The sequence below is a fragment of the Gopherus evgoodei genome, chromosome 19 (genome assembly GCF_007399415.2).
Source record: "Gopherus evgoodei ecotype Sinaloan lineage chromosome 19, rGopEvg1_v1.p, whole genome shotgun sequence".
NCBI classification, from domain to species: domain Eukaryota; kingdom Metazoa; phylum Chordata; order Testudines; family Testudinidae; genus Gopherus; species Gopherus evgoodei.
The window spans coordinates 6,313,392-6,335,037 of NC_044340.1; the positions used below are offsets into that span (position 1 = coordinate 6,313,392).

A 21,646-nucleotide genomic window follows, 5' to 3' on the forward strand; every position below is an offset into this window, starting at 1 on the left:
TCTTTTCTCTTCTGCCCCTTCCTGATGGTTTTGGGCTGCCCCGCTCAGAGACTAAGACATAGTGTGTGGAAGGGATACGCTCTCGATCTCAGGAACCGTGTGGAGCTGGAGGCGAGGGTAATAACATCGCTTCTGGCCAGATAAGTGGGAGGCTTATCTAGTCTGGATCAGCTGGTGAGATTCACCTCCTCAGTCCATCCTACAGGATAAACATGATTATAATGCAGAAGCACAACAGGTGATGGATGCCAGTAAGTGCCATCTTGTTGTGATAACATTGCAGAACAATGCATTGGAGGTTCCCCTGCCCAAACCTATCATGATTTTGGGGGGACAGCTCAGTGCTTGTCCAAGGTGAATTTGGGATGATCCTGCAAAATCTGGGCCATAGATCATGGTGAGTGAGCGTCTAAGCCTGCCTTCACTAAGAGATGCATTCTACCAGGTTAGCCAATACTTGGTAACTTACATGAAGTAAAATCCCAGAGAAGGCTGTTTGTAGTTTTAAATGCGTGTTAGCAGGCTGAGTTAGATGATGTCATTAGTTCACAGGATATAAGAATGCACCTTTTTCTCTACTTGACGACGCACCTGAAGAGTTAAAGGCGAAGTGCAGAGGATAAGCAGTCAAAAAAGATGTTAGGCAGTTTTCTTTGGTGCTTGTGCCCTCGAGCTGATGACAGGAGTGACGTCTCGGGTCTCTCTGCGTGCTGCTCTCTCTCTAGGCGGGCTTAAGAGCCTAGTATTTGAGCATATAGCAATCAATAGAGAGAGGGGTGCTTTTACTGACTTTGAAATTCCTTCAGGCTCTGCCATAACTCCTCTGGCAACTTGTCACTAGGATGACCTGCGATAAGCTCTGCTAGTGGCTTATGGCCTGGAGGTGGACATGGGACCCAAGCCCTCAGGTTACTGTCGGCAGTGACATGCTCTGCTCTCACTTGGACTAGCGCCTGCTCGCCAGACGTGGAAAGGACGTCTCGTCATGCAAGCGGGGCCCAGGCTGGGGAAATCACCATCTCTGCTGTTTGCCTTACAGTTTTTCTTTCCCCGTGCAAGATGTCCGAATGGCGTGTCCCCAAGGAGAGATGGAAAAGAAAGTCACGCTGCTCATAGGAAAGTGAGTAACCGTCCCAAGCAGGAGCTGGGACTTTGCAGGGCTGCTCTTTGCTCCCAGGGGACGGGTGGCATGTGGGAGCTGGGGGAGGATTGGTACTGCGGGCCTGGGGGTGAGGGAAAGGGCAGAGAATAGACGGTGAAGTCAGTTGAAGATGTCAGTTCAGTTCAGGTTTGTATGTCCCTCTGGCTAATCGGGCTGTGTGTTCCTTGCAGTTACACACGGGATCATCCAATGTTTTTACACCTAAACGATTACTTTTGGGTGAAGAACCGGTCGCCATATGAGCTGCCATATGGGACTAAAGGAAGCGGTAAGACAACCCTGCTTTCTCTGCTCTGCAGCACCAATCCCTGGGGTTTGGTTAATTGCAGCATGGCACACAATAAAGGAAATAGATTCTCCTTTGCACCTGCTTTTTCTGTTTCTTACTTGCAATCTAACCGATGTGGCTTGATCTGCTCTCTCCTATGGCCTCTGGGCTCTGCCCTGGACTTGCTTATGGTTTGCATGGCCCTTCCGTGGGCATGTTGCGAATAACTTCTTGTCAGCTGACCTCTGTTTTCGGTTAGGGAATTACCCACAGACAGATGAAGGTGTTTGTGGTTGCTTCACCAGGTTGTGAGGAAAAACTTTCAGCCAGTCGGGCGTTCACAAATGGTTAGCAACAACTTGTTGCCCATGATGCGCGATTGGTTGTCAGAGTCACATGATACTGTTTCTTATCCCTAACTGGATGACGGCATCTCTTTTTAAAAAAAGGAGAATAAAGACTCTTTTATCTAGATTAAAAACAGTAAAAAGATGCCTGTCCCAAGCTATCGGAGCCTTAATGTCGTTCGTAACACAGCAACGTCTGGCAACGCTGAAGTAATAGTGATTGGTTGTGTATACTCCACTGGTTCCTGTGTGCAGTGGGTCCCTCTCTGAGCACAAGCCATAGCAGATGTGGATGTCTTTTATCCCCTCGCTTCTGCTGCTGGGAGATGGCGGCAGTCACCCCCCTCCCCCTCTTCCTGGCTTTTGGCAGCTGGTGGGCTCTCCTCCAGCAGGGACAGATAGGATCATAGAAACACGGGGCTGGAAGGGACCTCGAGAGGTCATCCAGTCCAGCCCCCTGTGTTGTGACAGAACCACCATCCCTGACAGGGGTTTGTCGAACCTGGTTTTAAAAACCTTCAATGATAGGGATTCCACAACTTTCTTTGGATATCTATCCCAGAGCCTAACTGGCCTTAGAGTTCGAAAGATTTTCCTATGATCTAACCTAAATCTCTCTTGCGGCAGATTAAGCCCATTACTACTTTTTCCATGTCCACTGAAGGTAGGACAATTGATCACCGTCCTCTTTGTAACAGCTGTTAACATAGTTGAATTCTGTTGTCAGGTCCCCTCTCAGTCTTCTTTTCTCAAGACCAAACATGCCCAGATGTTTAGCTTTTCCTCATCAGTCAGGTTTCTAAACCTTTAATCATACTTGTTGTTCTCCTCTGGACTCTCTCCAGTTTGTCCACTTCACTCCTAGCGTGGCGCACGGATTTGGACACAGTATTGCAGCTGAGGCGTCACCAGTGCTGACTAGAGTGAGACAGTTACCTTCCGTGTCTTACGTACAACATTTCTGTTAACACACCCCAGAATGCTATTAGCCATTTTTGCAACTGCATCACATTGTTGACACATTCAGTTTGTGATCCGCTATAGCCCCCAGATTCTTTTCAGCAGTCTGACCACCTAGCCAGTTATTTCCCGTTGTTGTAGTTGTGCATTTGATTTTTCCTTCCCAAGTGAAGTACTTTGCACTTGTCTGCACTGAATTTCATCCCGTTGAATTCAGACCAGTTTTCCAATTTGTCAGGGTGGTTTTGAATTCTAATCCTGTTCTCCAAAGTGCTTGCAGCCCCTCCGAGATTGGTGTTGTCTGAAAATTTTATAAGCATACTCTTTACTCCATTAGCAAAGTAAATAAAAAAATAATACCAGACCCAGGACTGACCCCTGCGGGACCCCACTAGATATACCCTCCCAAGTGGACAGTGAACCATTGATAACAACTCTCTGAGTACAGTCTTTCAACCAGTTGTGCACCCACCTTATAGTAATTCATCTAGGCCACATTTCCCTAGTTTGCTTATGAGACATGTCATGTGGGACTGTCTCAAAAGCCTTACTGAAGTCAAGATCTATCACATCTACTGCTTCCCCCATTCATTAGGCCAGAAACTCTTTCAAAGAAGGAAATCAGGTGGTTTGGCAATGATTTGTTCTTGACCAGTCTATGCTAGCTATTCCTTATTATCCTCTAGGTGCTTACAAATTGATTGTTTAATCTTTTGTTCCAGTATTATTCAGATATAGAAGTTAGTCTGTCCGGTCTGTGGTTTCCCATGTTCTCCTGGTTCCCCTGTTTACAAATAGGAACTATGTTTATCCTTCTCCAGCTTCTGGGACTCACTCATCCTCTGTGGATTCTTGAAGATAATTATGAATGGTTCCAAGATTGCTACAGCTCATTGCTTAAGTATCTAGGACGAATTTCATCAGGCCTTGCTGACTTGGCTACATCTAATTTATCGAAATAGTCCTTAACTTGTTCTTTCCCTATTTTGGCTTGCGTTCCTTCCCTCTTGTGAATATTAATTGTTTTGAGTGTCTAGTCACCATTAACCTTTTTAGTGAAGACTGAAGCAAAATGGGCATTCAACATCTCAGCCTTCTTCATGTCATCAGTTATTAGCTCTCCTTCCCTGCCAAGCAGAGGACCTATGCTCGCCGCTGTCTTTCTCTTGCTCCTAATGTATTTAAAGAACCTCTTCTTATTACCTTTCATGTCTCTGGCGAGATGATACTCATTTTGTGCCTTAGCTTTTCTGATTTTGTCCCTACATGCCTGTGCTGTTCTTTTGCACTCTTCCTTAGCAATTCGGTCGTGTTCCCCCTTTTTGTAGGATTCTTTTCTGATTTTCAGGTCATCAAAGGGCTCCTGATGGAGCCATATTGGTCTCTTCCCATTCTTCCTGTCTTTCCTTCACACTGACATAGTTTGCAATTGTGCATTCAATATTGTCCCCTTGAGAACCTGCCAGCTCTCTTGAACGTCTACCCAAGTACTCAATCCTGGCAGGAGCAGTTCACTTCGGGGGTGTGGATGGCAGGGAGAGGTCCGATGGTGGAGATGTGTGAGACTTCATGTTCACTGGCAGATGGTGGCTGGTTGCTCCGAACTTCTCCTTGCCTGCCTGCCCCATGGGCGTTGACGTGTGTGGTGAACCTCATTGCAGCTAGGAGGTGTATAGGTGCTGGAGGAAGTTCTGGGCAGTGCTGTGTGTTAATAGTGGGTAGGAGATCTGCTGGTGCAGATGCAGGCTCCTCTGGAGAGCGCGAGAGTCATCTGTTGTGACTGTCATTATTTATTTGTAGCACTTAGGCACCCCAGTCACGGCCCAACAGCCCGTTCTGCCGGGTACTGTGCGAACTGCCCCAAAACACTTACAATCTAAGTCTAAGACAAGACACAACAGGTGGATGCAGACAGACAAGGGTGCCCAAGGAAGCAGGGTTCTGCGCAGAGTCCATTTGGGAGCAGCCCTGTGGCTGGGGAGTGCTGACACAGAGAGGACAGGTTAACAGGACAGCTGCTGAGGAAGGCTCTACCCAGTCTTGCTCAGTGCTCCTGCTTCGAGGCACCTAAGTGCATGTTGTTTATTCCAACCGTCGTCTGATCAATAAATACGTGGCCGCCTCTGTGTCCCTCGCCAGCCCCAGAGGCACTGAACCGTTCTTGTGAAGTTACTACACGCTTGCCTTCCTACTACACAGCTCGTTCTCTGTCTCGCGTGGCTGCCGCAGCCTCTAGGAGGATGCTCCAGCATGGGTGTGCTGCAGGGTCCGTCCATTGGGAAAGACCTGGGCAGAGGTCAGAGCATCTTTGCTACTTGCACTGACCTCTCTCTCTGCCTGTCCTCCCCAGCCCGGCCAGTCAGCACATGGCAGAGGGGACTGGGTTTGGAAGGTGGCCAGGCCCAATTGCCTTTGGCCAGAGGGAGGATGGGGGTGGAGCCTTTGATGGTGGGAAAGGGATGATCCCAGGGAAACAGCCCTTCAAGAGAAGAATTCCCTGTCTGGTTTCCATGTGGTGCATGGGGGTAGCCTGGGGTCTTGTGCCTGACATGGGGATCTCATGGCTTCTGGGGAGGACTGACCTCACTGACTGCCCCCTTGCATTCCTTTGCAGAAGACATTCTCCTCCGGGTGTTAGCGATCACCAGCTACTCAGTGCCCGAAAGCATCCAAAGGTAATTTCAGTGCATATAACGTTTCCTCCCAGCACATCTGATTGCATGTGCTGCCATTGTCAGGTGAATGCTCGTCACAGAGCTGTGGAAGGGGCTGGACTGAGAGCTCTGGAGACTCAAGTCCATCAGTCTGCCAGTCAGGCACAGGGCGCAGTGGCAGGGTTAGCACTCCTCTGCCCCCCATGTGTTGTCTAATACTAGTGTGCCCCTTGTGATGGGTTCAGGCCCCACAGCCCATCCGGCCCTTGACTTCTCTGCTGGGCCAGTTAGAGCAGTCTGTGAGTCATGGGATTTGGCTAGGGCCTTGAGTTATCACAGTCACGTCGTGTAGGTCACTGGAGTTCAGGTGGCATTTGGAGACATTCAGTCACTGCCAGCCTGTACCCATGCTGGACGAGAAGATCCCTAGCAAAGGTTTTGATGAACCCAAAATTGAGTTTAAACCCGGCAGAGCCCCCCTCTCCGAGTGAACACAGGAAGCTCTTGGCCTGAATGCCAAGGAGGGTGAAGTTCATTTATACTGGCCTATGTGCATCTCGTTCTCCTTCTTGGTCCCCTCGTTGATGTTGATAAATCATCTGGCCGGGCTCTGGATCAAGACAAAGAGACAATGGAGTCTTCTTCCCCATCAGGTGGGGTAGGGTTATTATGCAAACATCCACCAACACTATCTGTCTGAGACAACGCGAAGGTCCACGTTTACCATCTTCTTGGGTACAATCCATCTCTTCCTCCTCTTTTCTGGGAGTCTCTTTCCTACCACCCTCTCTCCCCCTGCCATCGTCATCAGGTTCTTGTCATTCATCCTAAACTGACTGCCAGTCCCCAACCCTCTGAAGGACAGCTCAGGTGCTGGCTGCCTGAAAATCCAGCAGCCAGGTGGGTGAACTCCTGCCCTAGGGCTGAGATGTCCTCCCATCCTTAGTTCCTGGCAGAGAAGCATACAGGTCGCTCTCATCTCTCCTTAGAACCAACATCTACTACTGCCCTTTGGGACCTTGCCAAAAGGAAGAAACTGCTTGCATAGACTTAGTTCCCTTGCACCAGAGACTCAGCGTATCAGTCGGTGTCCCTGATTTACACCGCAGTGAGAGGGCATCTCCCCGCTTGAACTAAGCACATGCCTCCTGTCTCCCCACCGTCTTGCCGTCGATCTGGTGGACCGCCAGCCCTTGGAAGGGGTGTTGCCACTGCCCAACGCCAGGCTTCATTTAACCCCTGGTGGGGGGTTTGAAGTCTGAGTTTTCCATCTCCTACGTAGCCTGCCCTGCCCACCTGAAGAGCTGCCCTCGCCCTGAGCTGTGCCCTTTCACAACCACCTCTGGTGTATGAATGCATATGCTGGAGTGTTTTACTGTCAGAGACCCTGGCCTTCTGTGTGTGTTGGGAGTGCATCGCCAAACCCCACCCTGCCCTGTTGGGTAGCCCAGTGCCCTCTTGATCGCTATCATCCCCGAACTGCCCCATTCTTCTTCCCTTGGTGTGTACGTGGGGCTTTGCCCAGATTCCTCCCCCATCTGTAGCCCTGCCCCATCTCTCCTCCCCTCCCCTCCCTGGCATTGTCCCACAGACGCCCACTCTCCTGCTGCTTCCTCTCCCCTTGTAAACTATAAGAGGAGAGAGAGGAAGGGGTGAACAGAGTCAAGCCCAGCACTGGCAAATTTCTCCATGTGGCTCAGCCCCCCTGCCTTGCCAGTCCGTGGGTCTCTGCTGATGCCCCTCAGTACTGCCCTGCAGCCTCCCTGCTGTTCCAATCTTTGGGCCCCTTGTGAGCCGAGGTTGCCAAACTGCATGCCAGGCTGATGGGCATATTTATGATGTGCACAAGGGAGTTGGTTGGATGAGACCCCCTCCCCTCCCCAGTGTGCTGCCTCCTTGCAGCCAGCAGCAGGATTGGATTTCCCAGCCCCTGGTAGACTTGCGGTGTTGACAGACGTGCTCCAGGACATGATGTCATGGTGCTGCAGCCCCAGCCAGCGGCCTGGCTGTTTGCACTAAAATGACGTAAATTGCTGGACTCTCTCTGGGGACGTACGGCAAAACGAGCCGTTGATTTTTGGCAGGCGGGTAATGAGCTGCAGTGTCAGTTTGCTGTGCCCGGGATTCCGTCTGACGGCCGAGCACTGGCTCTCTCTTGCTCCAGTCGGTCTGCTTGTCTCAGCTAGTCAAGCACGGACCATGTGAGGCGTGGGTCAGAAATACAGGGCGAGTGACCCACCCCCCTCCTACAACCCCAGCAGATTTGGGGCACTGGATCCACTGACCCAGCCCACCTAGAATCAGGAACGAGAACCAGATCTCAGGAGACCCAACAAAACTCCCATGCAGAGCTAAACAGTGTAACCAGGCCCTTCCTTGTGTGGCTGTCATCTCCAACAGCTGGGCTGTAGGGCAGAAGCTGCTGTCCCTAGGACAGAAGGAAAAAACAAAGCTGGGATCAAGCCAGGGCTTATGGAACATGCTGCAGAGGCTGTCGCTGGGCCAGTTAAAGGCCTGTCCCTGATACAATAAAACAGTAACGCCTGGCTCGTCTCTTCCGTAGATCTCCATGAGCTCTACAAAGGAGGTCAGTGTCATTAGCATCATTGTGTAGACAGGGAAACTGAGGGCAGAGAGACATGACTTGCCCAAGGTCACCCGGCAGCTGAGCTGGGAATAGGACCAAGGATCCCTGCGACCCAGTGGGGCGTTGGAGTCGTTAGGCCAGACTGCTGGCTTCAGAGCAGCAGCAGCCACCTCCCTGGCGAGCTGAGCGTGAGGCTGTTCGCGCAATACAGGGCTGTTTGTGGTTTGCTGGAGGAGGTGCAGTGTGCTGACAGGCTCAGCCCCTGTGTTTGCTTGCATTTCAGTGCACTATCTATAGGCCCAGACAAGCTTCTGCCACAGAGTCCTCTCTCTGAAGTGGCTTGAACTGGTGGAAGAACTGGGTTGACTGGGTGAAGCAGCTTCCAGTTGGCTAGAGCTCTTTCTGACCGTGGTCCAGTTGCAGGGCTGGCTTATCACACGGATGCTCCATTCCACCCCAGCTTCTGGCACCAACAGGTTTCTCTTCTTCATCAGACGGCTGGACACTTTGTTTTCACCTGCCAACCTCAGCTATTACTATCGGAATGGTGCCTGGGGCCTGCGGAAGGATGCTGCCTCTGCACTTCTGTAATATCACCCGTCTGACGGGCTCGAGACCTTCTTTGAACCTCACAACCTCCCTGTGCTGCTGGGGTGGCATCCCGAGCTCACATGTGAGAAAACTGGGGCACAGAGAGAAGGAGACTTACCCAGGGTCACACACGAAGTCAGTGCCTCAGCAGGGAACAGAATCCAGATCTCCTGAATCCCAGCCCAGTGCCTTTCCTGCTGAACAATATGTAACCCATGCTAAGAGTGTAGTTCACCTAAGGATAAGAGTCTACTTCTGTGCCAATTTAGAGGAGCTACTCCTGTAGCTCAAGCGGTAAGGGCTCTTGCTTTTAGTGATGAAGGTCTCAAATTCAATCCCTGCCGTGCACTGAGCAGGGGGCTTATTGTATGCACCTGCCACCTTATTTGGGTGTTAACATGTGTTGTTTGCATTCTAATGTGCTGATAAAGGGTATCTTTTGTCTCTGGGTCTCCAGTTGGAATCTAGCTGTGTTGGTAGTGACTGGAGCCCCATTGCTATTCAGAGGTCTGTGTGAATTGGGTTTGTATTTCAGTTTGGTTCCTAGTGGGTGGGAGGGGGCAACCGTCTACATCAGACAAATGGCCCTACTGACTAGAAGAGCAGCAGTGGGAATTCACACCTGCATTTCCCCTGGAATCTACTGATAAAAATGCAGTGCTTTCAGATTCATAGATCTCAAGGCAGAAAGGTCCATTACCATCTTGTCTGACCTCTTGCATCGCAAAGCCATTACGTGCAAAACTTCACCCCGCGGGGCAGGAGGAAGCTCAACCCTAGAGGGCGCCAAGGAGTCGAGACTGTTTTTGTTGCTTCTAAAAATGTGTAATGAACTAAACCGTTCAATGTAAACGGGGAGACAATCCCCCAGAGATGAAAAGGATGGTGAGAGCTTTTGGTTGAGATTGTTTTCTTTTGCAGCATGAAGTGCCGAAGATGTGCAGTGTGGGGAATGGACACCGGCTCCGAAACAGCTCCATGGGGGAAGCAATCACAAATATGACGTGGTGATCAGGTAAGACACTATGGAGATTCAGTACAGGGAGGGTTAGTTTTCCTCCGCCAAGGACCCATCACATCAGTTTAGACAGAGTGGAGTATGTTCACAGATACCTGGGGACTGGCTGAGATAAATGCTCTGGGATCCATGCTACGTTAATGGGATGGAGGAAAACAGAATGCATTCTTTTTGTGTTGAGAGACCGGAATTGATGCGGCATGTGAGCCTCGTATCTTTCCATTTTCCTTTGACTTAGCTTTGGCGTGCATGAAAGGAGGCAGAGCCACGGAGCAGGGCTAGCACGGATGAGAGCTGGCCAAGACACAATTGCTGGTTAATGGGAAATCCCAAACAAAAATTTGTCTCAGAAACATGGAAATGTGGCCCGAGAGTCTGAGAGCTCTGGGGTCCCTGGCCCTAGGGCTACCCTTTGAGCTGCAGAGTCTGGAAATCTGGGGTCCTTGGACAGCTCATATGGGGAAGCCTGTTCCAGGAGCTCCAGGCTATCAGCTTGATGGCAGTGACTCTGAGAGACCTCAAGATTTCCAGACTCCAGGCTGCGGATCTAGGAGCCAAGCTCAAGTTAGAGTCAGGGCTTTCAAGAGTGCCAGGTTCTTGGCACCATAGCAGAGAGCTTGGAAGTCCAGAGAGCCCGCATGGTCCTGGCTCCATGACATGCAGCCCGGAAGCCCTGATATAGCAGGGCTGCCTTTGAGACACTTGGGTCCCTGGGGCAGCCCACGTAGCGGGGATGCTTTGGGCTTTCCTGGAGCTGGAATTGCCAGCACCAGCGAGAAGCAAGTGCTCAGACTCCTTAGGCCAGTTCCTCAGCTCTGATTTGAATGGAAATCACAAATTTACACAAGGGATGTGGGAGATCCAGGTTAGTCCTACCTGGAAATTCTAGCATATTCAGGCCTTTCTACCACTCTCGTCACTGTAACGTGTGAGCACCTGGCAGTAGGGTGGATATGATTTAATTCAAATAGTCAGGAAGACTCGAGTTAATCATGGTTTTCTACATAAAAGTGCATTCTTGTTGGTTGTTATAACCCAGTAGTTCTCAAACTTTTGTATTGGTGACCCCTTTTACATAGGAAGCCTCTGAGTGCGACCCCCCTTATCAATTAAAAACACTTTTTATTATATTTAACACCCTTATAAATGCTGGAGGCAAAATGGAGTTTGGGGTGGAGACTGACAGCTCTTGACCCCTCCATGTAATACCCTTGTGACCCCCTGAGGGTTCCTGACCCCCAGTTTGAGAACCCCTGTTATAACCTTAATACATATTCTTCACAACTCAAAGATAGATGTAGGTTTCATTTTTAGAAGGTACACACTATACATTTTTAAAGTGATTTATTTTGAAAAGTTTTCAGATTAGTTTTGCAGCTATATCAGAAAATGAATGATTGTTTGGTGATTTCATTTGCCAAAGGTAATTGAAGTAAATATTTATGAAGTCATTGGAGGTGAACTATCTCCAATTCAACAGGTTAATCATTAATATTTGGAGGATTTTCTTGCCATGCTGTATTAGGAGGAGAACATCACTGGACAGACATTTAAATTGGTTTATTTAACTAAAACAGCAATGTTATGTATTCTGGATTTTTTTCTTCAACAGCAAACGTATAATATTTTAACAAAAAAGCGTATGTCCCTCTCTTCTCACGTTTATCTCCAGACTTCTTCTCCTTGTTCAGATCTATACCTCCCCCAATGATCTTCTTCTATTCATTGAACTTTGCACTTTTAGAGAGAGGTAACAGAGGGACAATAAGGTTGAGGTCTGTTGTTTCTCACCTCTATATATTATTTATTTCAAAACATTTTTGCTGTTAACAAGCATGTTACCTCTGGAGACACAAACCCACAGTTGGAGAACTGCAAAACTAAGCATCTCTGATGGTATCTTCTAGACTGAGCACGGAGTCCCATTGGGTAGATAGAAAGATTAACCTAAATAATCTATACAGAAGCTCCTGGAACCCCATAAAATTGGGTCCTTAATCCATGAACTATTGGAATTCATTTACAAAACTTTTCTTAAACGTTACATGAATATATTGTCTCATACTATAGAATTAAAATTTATAATCCCTATTCCATGATGAGCTCTTTGAGCTACGATGTATCTTAATTAAAACTATCTTTAGATAGGCTTTTTCCTCAAAAAGCATTTCATCAAAAACTCCTATTTAAATTTAAAAAAATCCGATTTTTTCAATTGATTTTTATCCACCCTACCTTGCAATTATGCATTAAGCGATGTGACTAACATTTGTCCTGTGTTTGGGGTCTCATCCTGTCCCAGGGAGAGGTGTGTGTGTGCAGGGGAGGGGTTTGGTTTGGATGGTTTTGTGGAAACGTACACTCACATTGCTCGGGGTTTGTTAGAGAAGACAGGTCAAAGCAATGCACCTGGCACCCAAAGTGGGATGGGCCTTACTTCCCGGGGGAGTTCATTCCCAAAGGATCCTGTCCCCATGTCCCCTAACCTAACATCTATCACGTCAAAGTGTGGCGAGCAGGTGGCTCGAATCCCCGAAAGGGTCTCCGCTGGGGACGGGAAGCGAGATGCTAATGGGACAGGTCATGGGGAAATTGGAACCCGTATGCAATATCCCCTGCCTCATCTTGTGCTCCCTCCCCTCAGGTTGAACAACGCGCCAGTTCATGGGTACGAGGCGGACGTGGGCTCCAAAACCACCATGCGCCTGTTTTACCCAGAGTCCGCGCACTTCGACCCCAGACGGGAAAACAACCCGGATACTCTGCTGGTGCTGGTGCCATTTAAACCCATGGATTTCCAGTGGCTGGAGATGATCCTCAATGACAAGAAGCGAGTAAGTGCTGCAAGGGACGATGGCTGGCATCTCCTCTGCCTTGTTTTGCTCTCACCGCTGGATGCAAGCCTGTTGCAGCCCTAGTGGGGAAAGAACAGCCCCTGACTTTCCTGTTGTCCTTTTCCAGATTCGCAAGGGGTTCTGGAAGCAGCCCCCTTTAATCTGGGACGCCAATCCCGAGCAAGTGCGGATTCTGAACCCTTACTTTATGGAAATTACTGCTGCTAAATTGCTTAATCTTTCCATGAAGCAACCGCGGAAGATTAAACAGGTAAGGGAGCCGGTGTGCTGGGGGCAGAGAGAGTGAGACAGACTCACGGTGCCCCGGATCTAAATCACAGGGCAGTCCCAGCTGGAACTCGCTAAGGCGGCATGGTGCCATTCCGCTGCACTGTGTCCACCCTTTTCCCCTTCGTGCCCCATCGACTTATTGACCCAGCCCTGGGCTGCTCAGCACGGTTTGGAAAATTACTTCCCTTTTCCAGGTAGGAGGAGATCAAGGTGAAGGCCACTTGGGTGATTCTTACGGTGCTTTGTAGATAAAATGCTAGGTGATCCATCCTCCCACAGTACGGGGCCTCCCGGGTGTGGGGAGATGCTGGCTGTTAAAGTGCTTATTGCTTTGCTCTCACCCTTCCCTGGTCCTTCTCGCATGAACAGAGAGCAGCAATCCCCGAAGTCCGAAGGTGCAAACAATTCGATGTTTATTGGGGTGAACTTCCAGCAAGCTTAAATTCAAGTTCCTTTTCCTTATTTTTCAAATCCCAGCTTACTTCCTGTTTGCCCTAATTTATATAAAAATATTTTCAGCTATGCCTTAACCAATCATTCTACTAAAATTTACCTAACCAATCCTAACATATTGTAACATGATTAGTTAACCAATTATATCCCACCACCTTAATTAGTTTACACCTAGCAAAATTAATAATACAGCAGACAGAAACAATCACAGAACCAGACAGAGACCATGCAAATAAACATACAAAACAATACAGAAGTAAGGATTTCACAACGACATCTATACAGACATAAGGGTTCTCCAGCTGTGTCTATTGATAAGTGAGTTCTTGCCAGACAGGATGCGATCAAACTAAGTTTCCTTTTACATCTAGGCTCTTCCCTTTCTCTGGAGGTGATAGATCGAATCACCTTCCTAACAGTCCCAGACTGCCTTATTTTAATATGACTAGTTTGGAATGTGAGAACGTGACCATACATTTCCCAGTTTATGGCTGCTAAAGAACCAGGCCTCAGACTGTCATAGTAAGAGAAGGCCACTACACAGACAGTGATTTTTGATTCTTTCTTTTATACCTCTATAACTAGCTAAGTGATAAGAATACACCTAAACTCTTAAAGTATAGGCCTTTGCAGACAGGCCTGAATATCTATATCCTAACACTGGCCACCAACTCACCTCTGTTTCCCTGCATCCTTGAGATTATATTCGCACTGCTTTGCTGGGGGGAAAGTTGGCCACTGCTGGGAAGTGATTGTGGCTCAGGGCTAAACCAGATAAGCTGCTCTTCTGGAGGGAGAACTAGCAAGCGGCTTCTGCTCAGAGATGAAGATCTTTCTGCACCGAATCCTTCTATTGTTTGTTTGGCCAGTGCAGTCAAATTATAAAGGTGTGTGCGAGTGGGTGGGTGTGTGCGCACAAAGCCGGTTTTGAGTTATCTGATTTCTTTTGTTGTTTTAAGCTATGGATGGCCTTTTGTGTGTGCATCTATAACTCAAGAAATAGCTGAACAGATTTTCCTTGTTATCCGTTACTTGTGAGAAATCAGACAAACCCATAACGTTTGGTGGAAGTTACGAAGGTCTGCAGAGTTCAGAGTGAAATTCTCTTCTCATCCTTTTCTGTATAGTGCTGTAACACCGTAGCACTTTGCATCTTCACACTTGGGAATGGTTGACTAGTGAATGCCCCCACCCACCTGCAAGAGATGTGGTAGGGTCCTCGTTTATAGCTCAAGAAACTGAAGTGCAGAGGTTTAAATGTCCCAGAGCCAGTCACTGTTTCACAAATAATGTTATAGACCGTAAGGCTAGAAGAGTCCACTATGATCATCCAGGCTGACCACCTGCATAGGCCAGGCCAGAGAACTGCCCTAAGTTCCTTCCTCTTTGAACTACAGCATATTTTCTAGAAAAACATCCAATCTTGATTTAAAAATGTACTATGATGGAGACTCTCCAACAGTTGTTCCAATGCTTAATTACCTTTAGCGTTAAAAACCTCTGCCTTATTTCTAGCCTTCATTTGTCTAACTTCAGCTTTCAGCCACTGGAGACCTTTGTCTGCTAGAGCGGAGAGCCTACTATTATCAAATTTCTGGTTCCCATGTAGGTAGTTAAAGACCGTGCTCGAGTCACCTTTTAACCTTATCTTTGATAAACGAGATCATTTGAGCTGCTTGGCTCTATCACTATAAGGCAGGTTTTCTAATCCTTTAATCCTTCTCGTGGCTCTTCTCTGACCCCTCTCCAATTTATCAGCATCCTCTTGAACGGTGGACACCAGAACTGGACCCAGTATTCCAGTAGCAGTCGCACCAGTGCAAAACAAAGAGGTAATAGAATCCCTCTTAGTCAATATTCCCCTGTTTATATATCCAAAGATCACAGGCCTTCGGGCCACAGCATCACATGGGGAGCTCGTGTTCAGTGATTATCCCCCACAACCCCCATGTCCTTTTCAAAATAGCTGCGTCCCAGGAGCAAATCTTTGGCATACACTGATCTCATGTTGATGTTGTTGAATTCTAAGGATGGAACAGCATATAACTGAGGAGTGAGTAAACCTGTGCAGAGCCACAGTGACTCTAAATCTAGCAATGTGGGGGATCTGAGCGAGCAGATGTCCAAATGGAACAGCGTCATTCGGGGATGGGGGGCTGCCACGGCCAGAGAGGAATAGCTTCCTCTCCCTGGAAAGGAATAGAAGTTGGCTGAAGAGGCAATAAGTTATTCTTCTGTTCTCTGGTCTCTTTCTATCAAGGCTCACATCCTCCCAGCCACGTCAAGCAGAGAGAAATGTCCCAAGCATGGAAATCTTATAGGTTAGGGTAGAAGTAATTCACTAAAAGATCTGCAAAGAGAGATTCCCAGACCAGCTTGGCTAGGGGAAGATCATTTCCAGCTGAGACCAGCTCAGCATGGCTCATTCCAGCTTAGCTGGGGGGAAGCTCCTTCCAGAGCAGCTGGCTGCTTGAAGGAAGGTGTGCTCTTGACTGTAGTGTTGCCACATCCAGAGAAACTGTTTGTATGACTTTCTCCTTGTTCCCATAAATGGATTTTCATGCGGGAGTCTCCATTGTCCTCAACATTGTGTCCAGCATGTGCTACTTTGGGAGGGGAGGATATAATGTCCTAGGGATCATCCCTCCAGGTTCCTTACTGGGGCTTTGGATCAACCAAAGAAGAGAATTTGTCCCAGATTCATACTGAGCCCAGTGCATGCTGGGACAGGAGTTTAAGCAGTGCTGTTTGGATACTCATGCATTGCAGTCACGGGCAATAAAGCCTTCCTTAAATTATCCATTCTCAGTGCCTTGATCTATGGCAGATCCTAATGACCTGGCACACTGTCATAGGGACTCTCCCCATCTGGAGATTTTTCAAGGAGCAACTTGGAAAATCCATGTGTGTTTTGGAGTTTATGACTCAATATTCTCTCTCTTGTCTAGTCCAGATGTATTATACCCCATAAGGCAGGTGGTGATATACGCAGGACCGAGAGTCCCACTTCGTAATGGCAGCAGCCCTATAGCTAGCAGCTGCCCTTCCTAAGTAGGGAACCTTCATTCTAAGTCACGCATGTGTGACGAACTGCGTCCATGTATCACAAAGCACCATGGTCATCGGTGAATCTAGATCTAGTGTTCGCACGGCTCTAATGATCATGCATACCAAGCCTCTGTGTTATACACAGGGCCTGTCCCCAAAGAGAGAAGGGGGGAGAAAACCACACTGAACTGAATCCAGCATGTATGTTGTTGTTTTTTTAAATCGCCCTGAGCCCTTTCATCTCTCTCCCTCTAGAAACCAACGACGGGATTATTAGCCATCACCTTGGCATTGCACTTCTGTGACCTGGTACATATCGCAGGCTTTGGATACCCTAATTCTGCCAATAAGAAACAGAGTATACACTACTATGAGCAAATCACACTCAAGTCAATGGCCGTAAGTGACCGTATGCTCTTTCCCCTCTAGTGGTGATCACGTTTTGCTGTTACACAGCACCTTTCCTGTGCGACTCTCTAGGCTTTACAAACGTCACCAGCGGGAATTGTGTTATTAACATATTAGCTGTAAGTAGGGTGACCAGATGTCCTGATTTTATAGGGACAGTTCCGATTTTAGGGTCTTTTTCTTATATAGGCTCCTATTACCCCTCACTCCCTGTCCTGATTTTTCACACTTGCTGTCTGGTCACCCTAGTGGTAAGCTGTCTGGATTCGGTATGTAATAGAACTAAGGGTTATACCGCCCCTCCATATGCTGTGGCCACTCCCCTTGGTGATACCCATGAATAGCGTTGATGCATTCCATCCACTAGAGAGCAGTGGTGCATATGACAGTGATGACCCATAAAAACTCTTCCATTCCCTTGGTATTTGGAGTATTTCCCAGAGTAAGTACAGAGGATACCTAGGAAATACTCTAGGTAGTAGCACTATCTGTATTATGGTAGTGTCTAGGAACAGCAAGCAAGGATCAGAGCCCCCATGTGTTAGGCCCTGTACAGACAGCCGAACGCTTAGTTTGCCATATCCTTGGGACGAGGACTATCTTTTCCTTCTGTCTGTACAGCGCATTGCACACCGGGATCTAGGTCCACAACTGGAGCTCTTAGGTGCTACTGCAATACAATTAATAAATAGCTAGTGAAGATAGTCCCTCCTCAGAGAGATGGTGTCATCTAAAGCAGGGTTTCTCAACCCGTGGGTCGGGACCCAAAATTGGGTCACCAGAATGTTTTAAAGGGTCACGTGGCAGCTCTTGTGGCTCCTGGCTGGCTGGCTGGTTCCAGGCTCTGCAATTCTGGGGTCCCAGCACCACTGAGGTTTGGCCCAGCCGTCATGATGATGGGAGCCCAGGTAGGCCAAATTTGAGGGAGTGGCACTGCAACCCCTTGAACAAGATCACAACTCCACTCACACAAATTTGGTCCAGTGAGAGGGATGGGGCCAAACCAACGCAGCGCTGTGACCCCACAAGTTGCAATGCTCAGAGTGGAGAGCCAAGCCCAGCCAGCCCCACAGCACAGGAGGTGCAGGAGCTGCCACTGTAGGGTGAGTGCCGGGCAGGACACGACCAAAACCACCCCAGGGCCTCCACCCCCGGACTATTTACTGGGTCACGACAGGCCATAAACATTTACAAAAGGGTCCTGAGCCCAAAAAGGTTCAGAACCACTGATCTAAAGCACAAGCGCAACATGAAGCCAGGCTGAATCTCAGTGGTGTGTTACTAAGCCTGAGTTTCCCTGTGACACAGACACATCTACACAGACAAGAAAGCACACGCCATTCCCCAACCGCCATGTGTTACAGTCAAACAGAAATTCAGAGAACAAGTCTGTGTAAAAACCTCAGAACAAGTGTTTTTGCACATAATCCCTGTGCTGCATAAAGTGCAGACTTGCCTCCTTCCTTTAGCTTGACGAGCACAGACATTAGCAATAACCTAATACACAGCTCAGCTCGAAACATCTCTCCACGCTGGGCTGCTCCTAGGGCTGCTCCTTCAGGGCTGCTCAGCTCACACCCTAGATCCTTCATCCCCAGAGAGCTCCCTTACTAACCCCTGTAGGTAGGAGTTATCTGCCTCAGGGAGTCAGCCAAATCCACTTACCCCTTTCCAGGTGGGACTAACCTATGCAAACACTGCCAGCCTGGTAGAATTTGTGGGGTTGTAGGTATAACGGCAAAGATTTCCCCAACCCAGAGAAGAATTTTTTTTGTGAGCCGCTAAGTAGACAAAGGAGGAGACATCGGCCTGTTGAATCAATGCAAAATGAACAATCCCTGTTCTCACTGACCAAGCTTCCAGCTTTCTCAGCCACAAGGTGGCTAATTACTAATGGACCTATTTTATCGGGCCGGGCGGCTTATTGTGTGGATTTCTGAAACGCTGCTTTGCAGTTGTAGGCATTAAATATTAAACTCTTGAAACAATGACAGTCCCCTTTTAAAGCTGCAGCCCCCCCGACCCCAAGCATCACGGAGGGTGAACCGTGACAGGACAGGGTGGAGCGGAGCTGTACTCGCGGCCTTTCCCATCTAGCTAGGCTTTTATCAGGGGGTCTGTCGCCACGGCATCTGGCCTAATGAGCTCTCTCTTGTCTGTCTCGCAGGCGTCGGAGCACAATGTCTCGCATGAGGCATTAGCAATAAAAAGGATGCTTGAATTAGGTGTCGTCAAGAACCTTACGCACTTCTGATGGGACGTGGACTAGAATTTCCCTGAATTGCCATGGCCTCCACCTTGGCTGCCTGTCACCCAGCATGTCCCAGCATCCACCGGGCCGGAGACACCACTGCTTCGCCGCAGGGCCCCAAGTGCGCTCCCTGCTCGTGGTGGGGGCTGGCTGCTGGGGACAGCGCTGGTCCTGGAGAAAGTAGACAGAGGGGAGAGGGCTACGGAGTCCTGCTCGGCCAGACTGAGGTGGCTTTCGGCCACGTCGTGTCAAGGCTCAGAAGCAGAGCATCTGAAATCCTTCCAGTCGTGGGGTGGCTGGATCCCTTTGTGGCCAAGCCAACGCTGACTTGCCGGCCTTCAGGGCGTTGCAGAGGGTGCCCCCCGTGGGAGGGGCCCTTGTGGCTTGCTGCTGCGCCCATCTCTTTGGCCTGTCTGCTCCACATAGGGGACAGGGGTTGTTTGGCACACTCTTGAACTGAACCCTGGACAGCGGAAGAATTGTCAACTTCTCGCCAGATCGGTTTGCTCTCAGTCTGAATGAGGCAGCGGGACTGGTTTGACACCCCCCCCCCCCATTACCCCTTCCCGGGGTGGGGCTGGCTCTGGGGGTGCGGCACATGGGAATGCTGCTGTAGATGGAAGCTGTAATGGTGTCCTTTTTTAAACATTTATGGGGGGGGAGGGGTACCATGCAGTATTTTGCTGATGGGGTTTAGACCGACCCCCCCCCCACGCCCCCAGTACTGCTTCCCAGTGGGAATAGGGAGCTGGCGATCAAAGTGGGGGCAGAGAGGCAGAGTGGTGGGAGAATTAAATTATTCTTGACTGACAGAGCACAGCTGCCTCCCCCCCCCCCCCGCTGCAATGAAGGGGAGGACTTTGAATTCTGTTCTGTAAGATGGCCTAGCATTGGGGAGCTAAGGTTTGGAGGAGGAATCGTGGTCGCTCCAGGAATGAGCTGCCCCCAGGGCCGCCTCCGCTGTGGGGCAGAGATTGGTCCGGGGATGCCCTCTGCTCGGCCGCACTCAAGGAACTGAAGTGGGAATAAATAGGGTTTTCTTTTCCTTTTTTAAAAACTTTTGATCAAAGTCTGTTTTGTCGTCCCCCCCCCCTTCAATTGCAAGTGCATTTCTTGCAGGGAAGAGGGGCCAGACTGACAACCTGGGGATTGCAGCCCTCAGTTTATCCATAAAACAGGTACCACCATGGGTGGTGAGTGAACAACCCCTTCAGAGAGGCTAGGCCCCAGCCCCGCCTCTTCCTCCCGAGGCCTCCCCCTGCTCCCCTTCCCCACTCCTCACCTACTAGAGCCCCAAGCGTGCCTCACCACCAACCACAGCCGGAAGAGCCTCAGCCGCACCGCCCTGACCCACCAGCCCGAGCTGAGCCCCTGGCAGCTTCAGGGAGAGGGGAAGCCCCGTCCAGGGGGCAGCTCGTGGGCAAGGTCACGGCCTGCGTTAGGGGAGGCTTAGCCTCCCCTGGTTTATGACACCCACCACCCATTGGGTACCAGACAGGCTCCCAGCCAACGTGTCTTGGCCCTAAACTTGCAGGGCTGAGATGGGAGGTGAGTCTCCATAGCCCGCCCTGCAAGCCGTCTCCTCTCCGCTGAGACTCCCAGCCTTCGGGCTCTGGGCACACGTTCCCTGGGAGCCGGTCCTTGAGATCCTGAAGCGGGGCTGGGGGCATGCATGCTGCTAAAGCCCAGATCTCTCACTGGGGTGGGAGAATAGGGGGAAAGGTTCTTCTTCAAGGTGCTGACCCAAAGGGGCTTGGACTCGGTGGGACAGAGCAGAAATGTCTCTCCTGAGCAGGCAGTGCTGTGGCTCAATGCTAGTTAATTTAACTAATTTAAATGATTATTTATCTGAGACGCATCGGTGTTTGTTGCAGAACGAGTGTAATGTTGTTTCCATTGAATTGCCCTGTGGGGCAGTTAAGGAGCAGTGGGTTGAAACTGTATCATCCTTCTGCTTTGCCTGAAGGGGGAGTGACCTTTGGGGATACTCCCTCCTAACCCAGCTCCAATGCAGGGCAAGTACTCAGCCCCTTCTTATCCTCCATAGTGGCCCAGGCTTGGGGTAGCAGCTTTGTGTCCCAGGTGTCTGTAGGGCTTTGACTTCATCACTAAGCATCTAACCCCACTGACGGACTCCCGTTGACTTAGTGAGTGCTGGATCGGGGCCCAAAGCTCTTTGTACCACTGCACCCCTTCTCCCTTGTAGCACAGTCAGGCATGTGTAACATAGCTGGTACCACTAGGGGGCATGGCTAGGGAATGAAGGGGTGTGTGTGTGTGTGTGTGTTGTGTCCATCCTTGCTGGAGGTGTGTGTTTGTCTGCCCATCCCTGCTGCCCCCTGTTGGACAGGTGTGTGTGTGTGTCCATCCCTGCCCCCTCTGCTGAAGGGGTGTGTGTGTGTCTCCCTCCCCATCCTTGCTGGAGGGGTGTGTGTGTGTGTGTGTCCATTCCTGCTGTCCCCTGCTGAAGGGGTTGGTGTGTGTGCCAATCCCTGCTGGGTGTGTGTCCCTGTGCCTGCTGGAGGGGTGTATCTGTCTGCCTGTCCCTGCTGGAGGGGTGTGTCTGTCTGTCTGCCTGTCCCTGCTGGAGGGGTGTGTGTGTGTGTGTGTGTGTGTGTACACATACATCTCCCAGGGCTGTTTGGTTCTCGGTACTCACAGCAGCTGGCTATCGCCCGCTGAGGGAAGCCAGGAAATCCCTGCCTGGAAGTGCAGCCGGTCCAATGGGCACAGTGCTGGCTGCCCACACAATAGTGTGTCCTGCCCTTGTCTCC

The 21,646-nt window shown here is 49.7% G+C and overlaps 1 protein-coding gene across 1 annotated transcript in view; it reads left to right on the forward strand.

Moving 5' to 3' along the window:
- ST3GAL4 (ST3 beta-galactoside alpha-2,3-sialyltransferase 4) overlaps positions 1–21,273 on the forward strand; it is an 88,417-nt gene extending 67,144 nt beyond the window's left edge. The window contains 10 exon segments of the mRNA XM_030538381.1: positions 1,040–1,120; positions 1,333–1,430; positions 5,352–5,412; positions 9,491–9,510; positions 9,513–9,560; positions 9,563–9,584; positions 12,232–12,421; positions 12,549–12,692; positions 16,469–16,612; positions 18,789–21,273. Coding sequence (XP_030394241.1) covers positions 1,040–1,120; positions 1,333–1,430; positions 5,352–5,412; positions 9,491–9,510; positions 9,513–9,560; positions 9,563–9,584; positions 12,232–12,421; positions 12,549–12,692; positions 16,469–16,612; positions 18,789–18,875 — 895 coding nt within the window. The 3' untranslated portion in view covers positions 18,876–21,273.
- Positions 21,274–21,646: the final 373 nt, after the last annotated feature.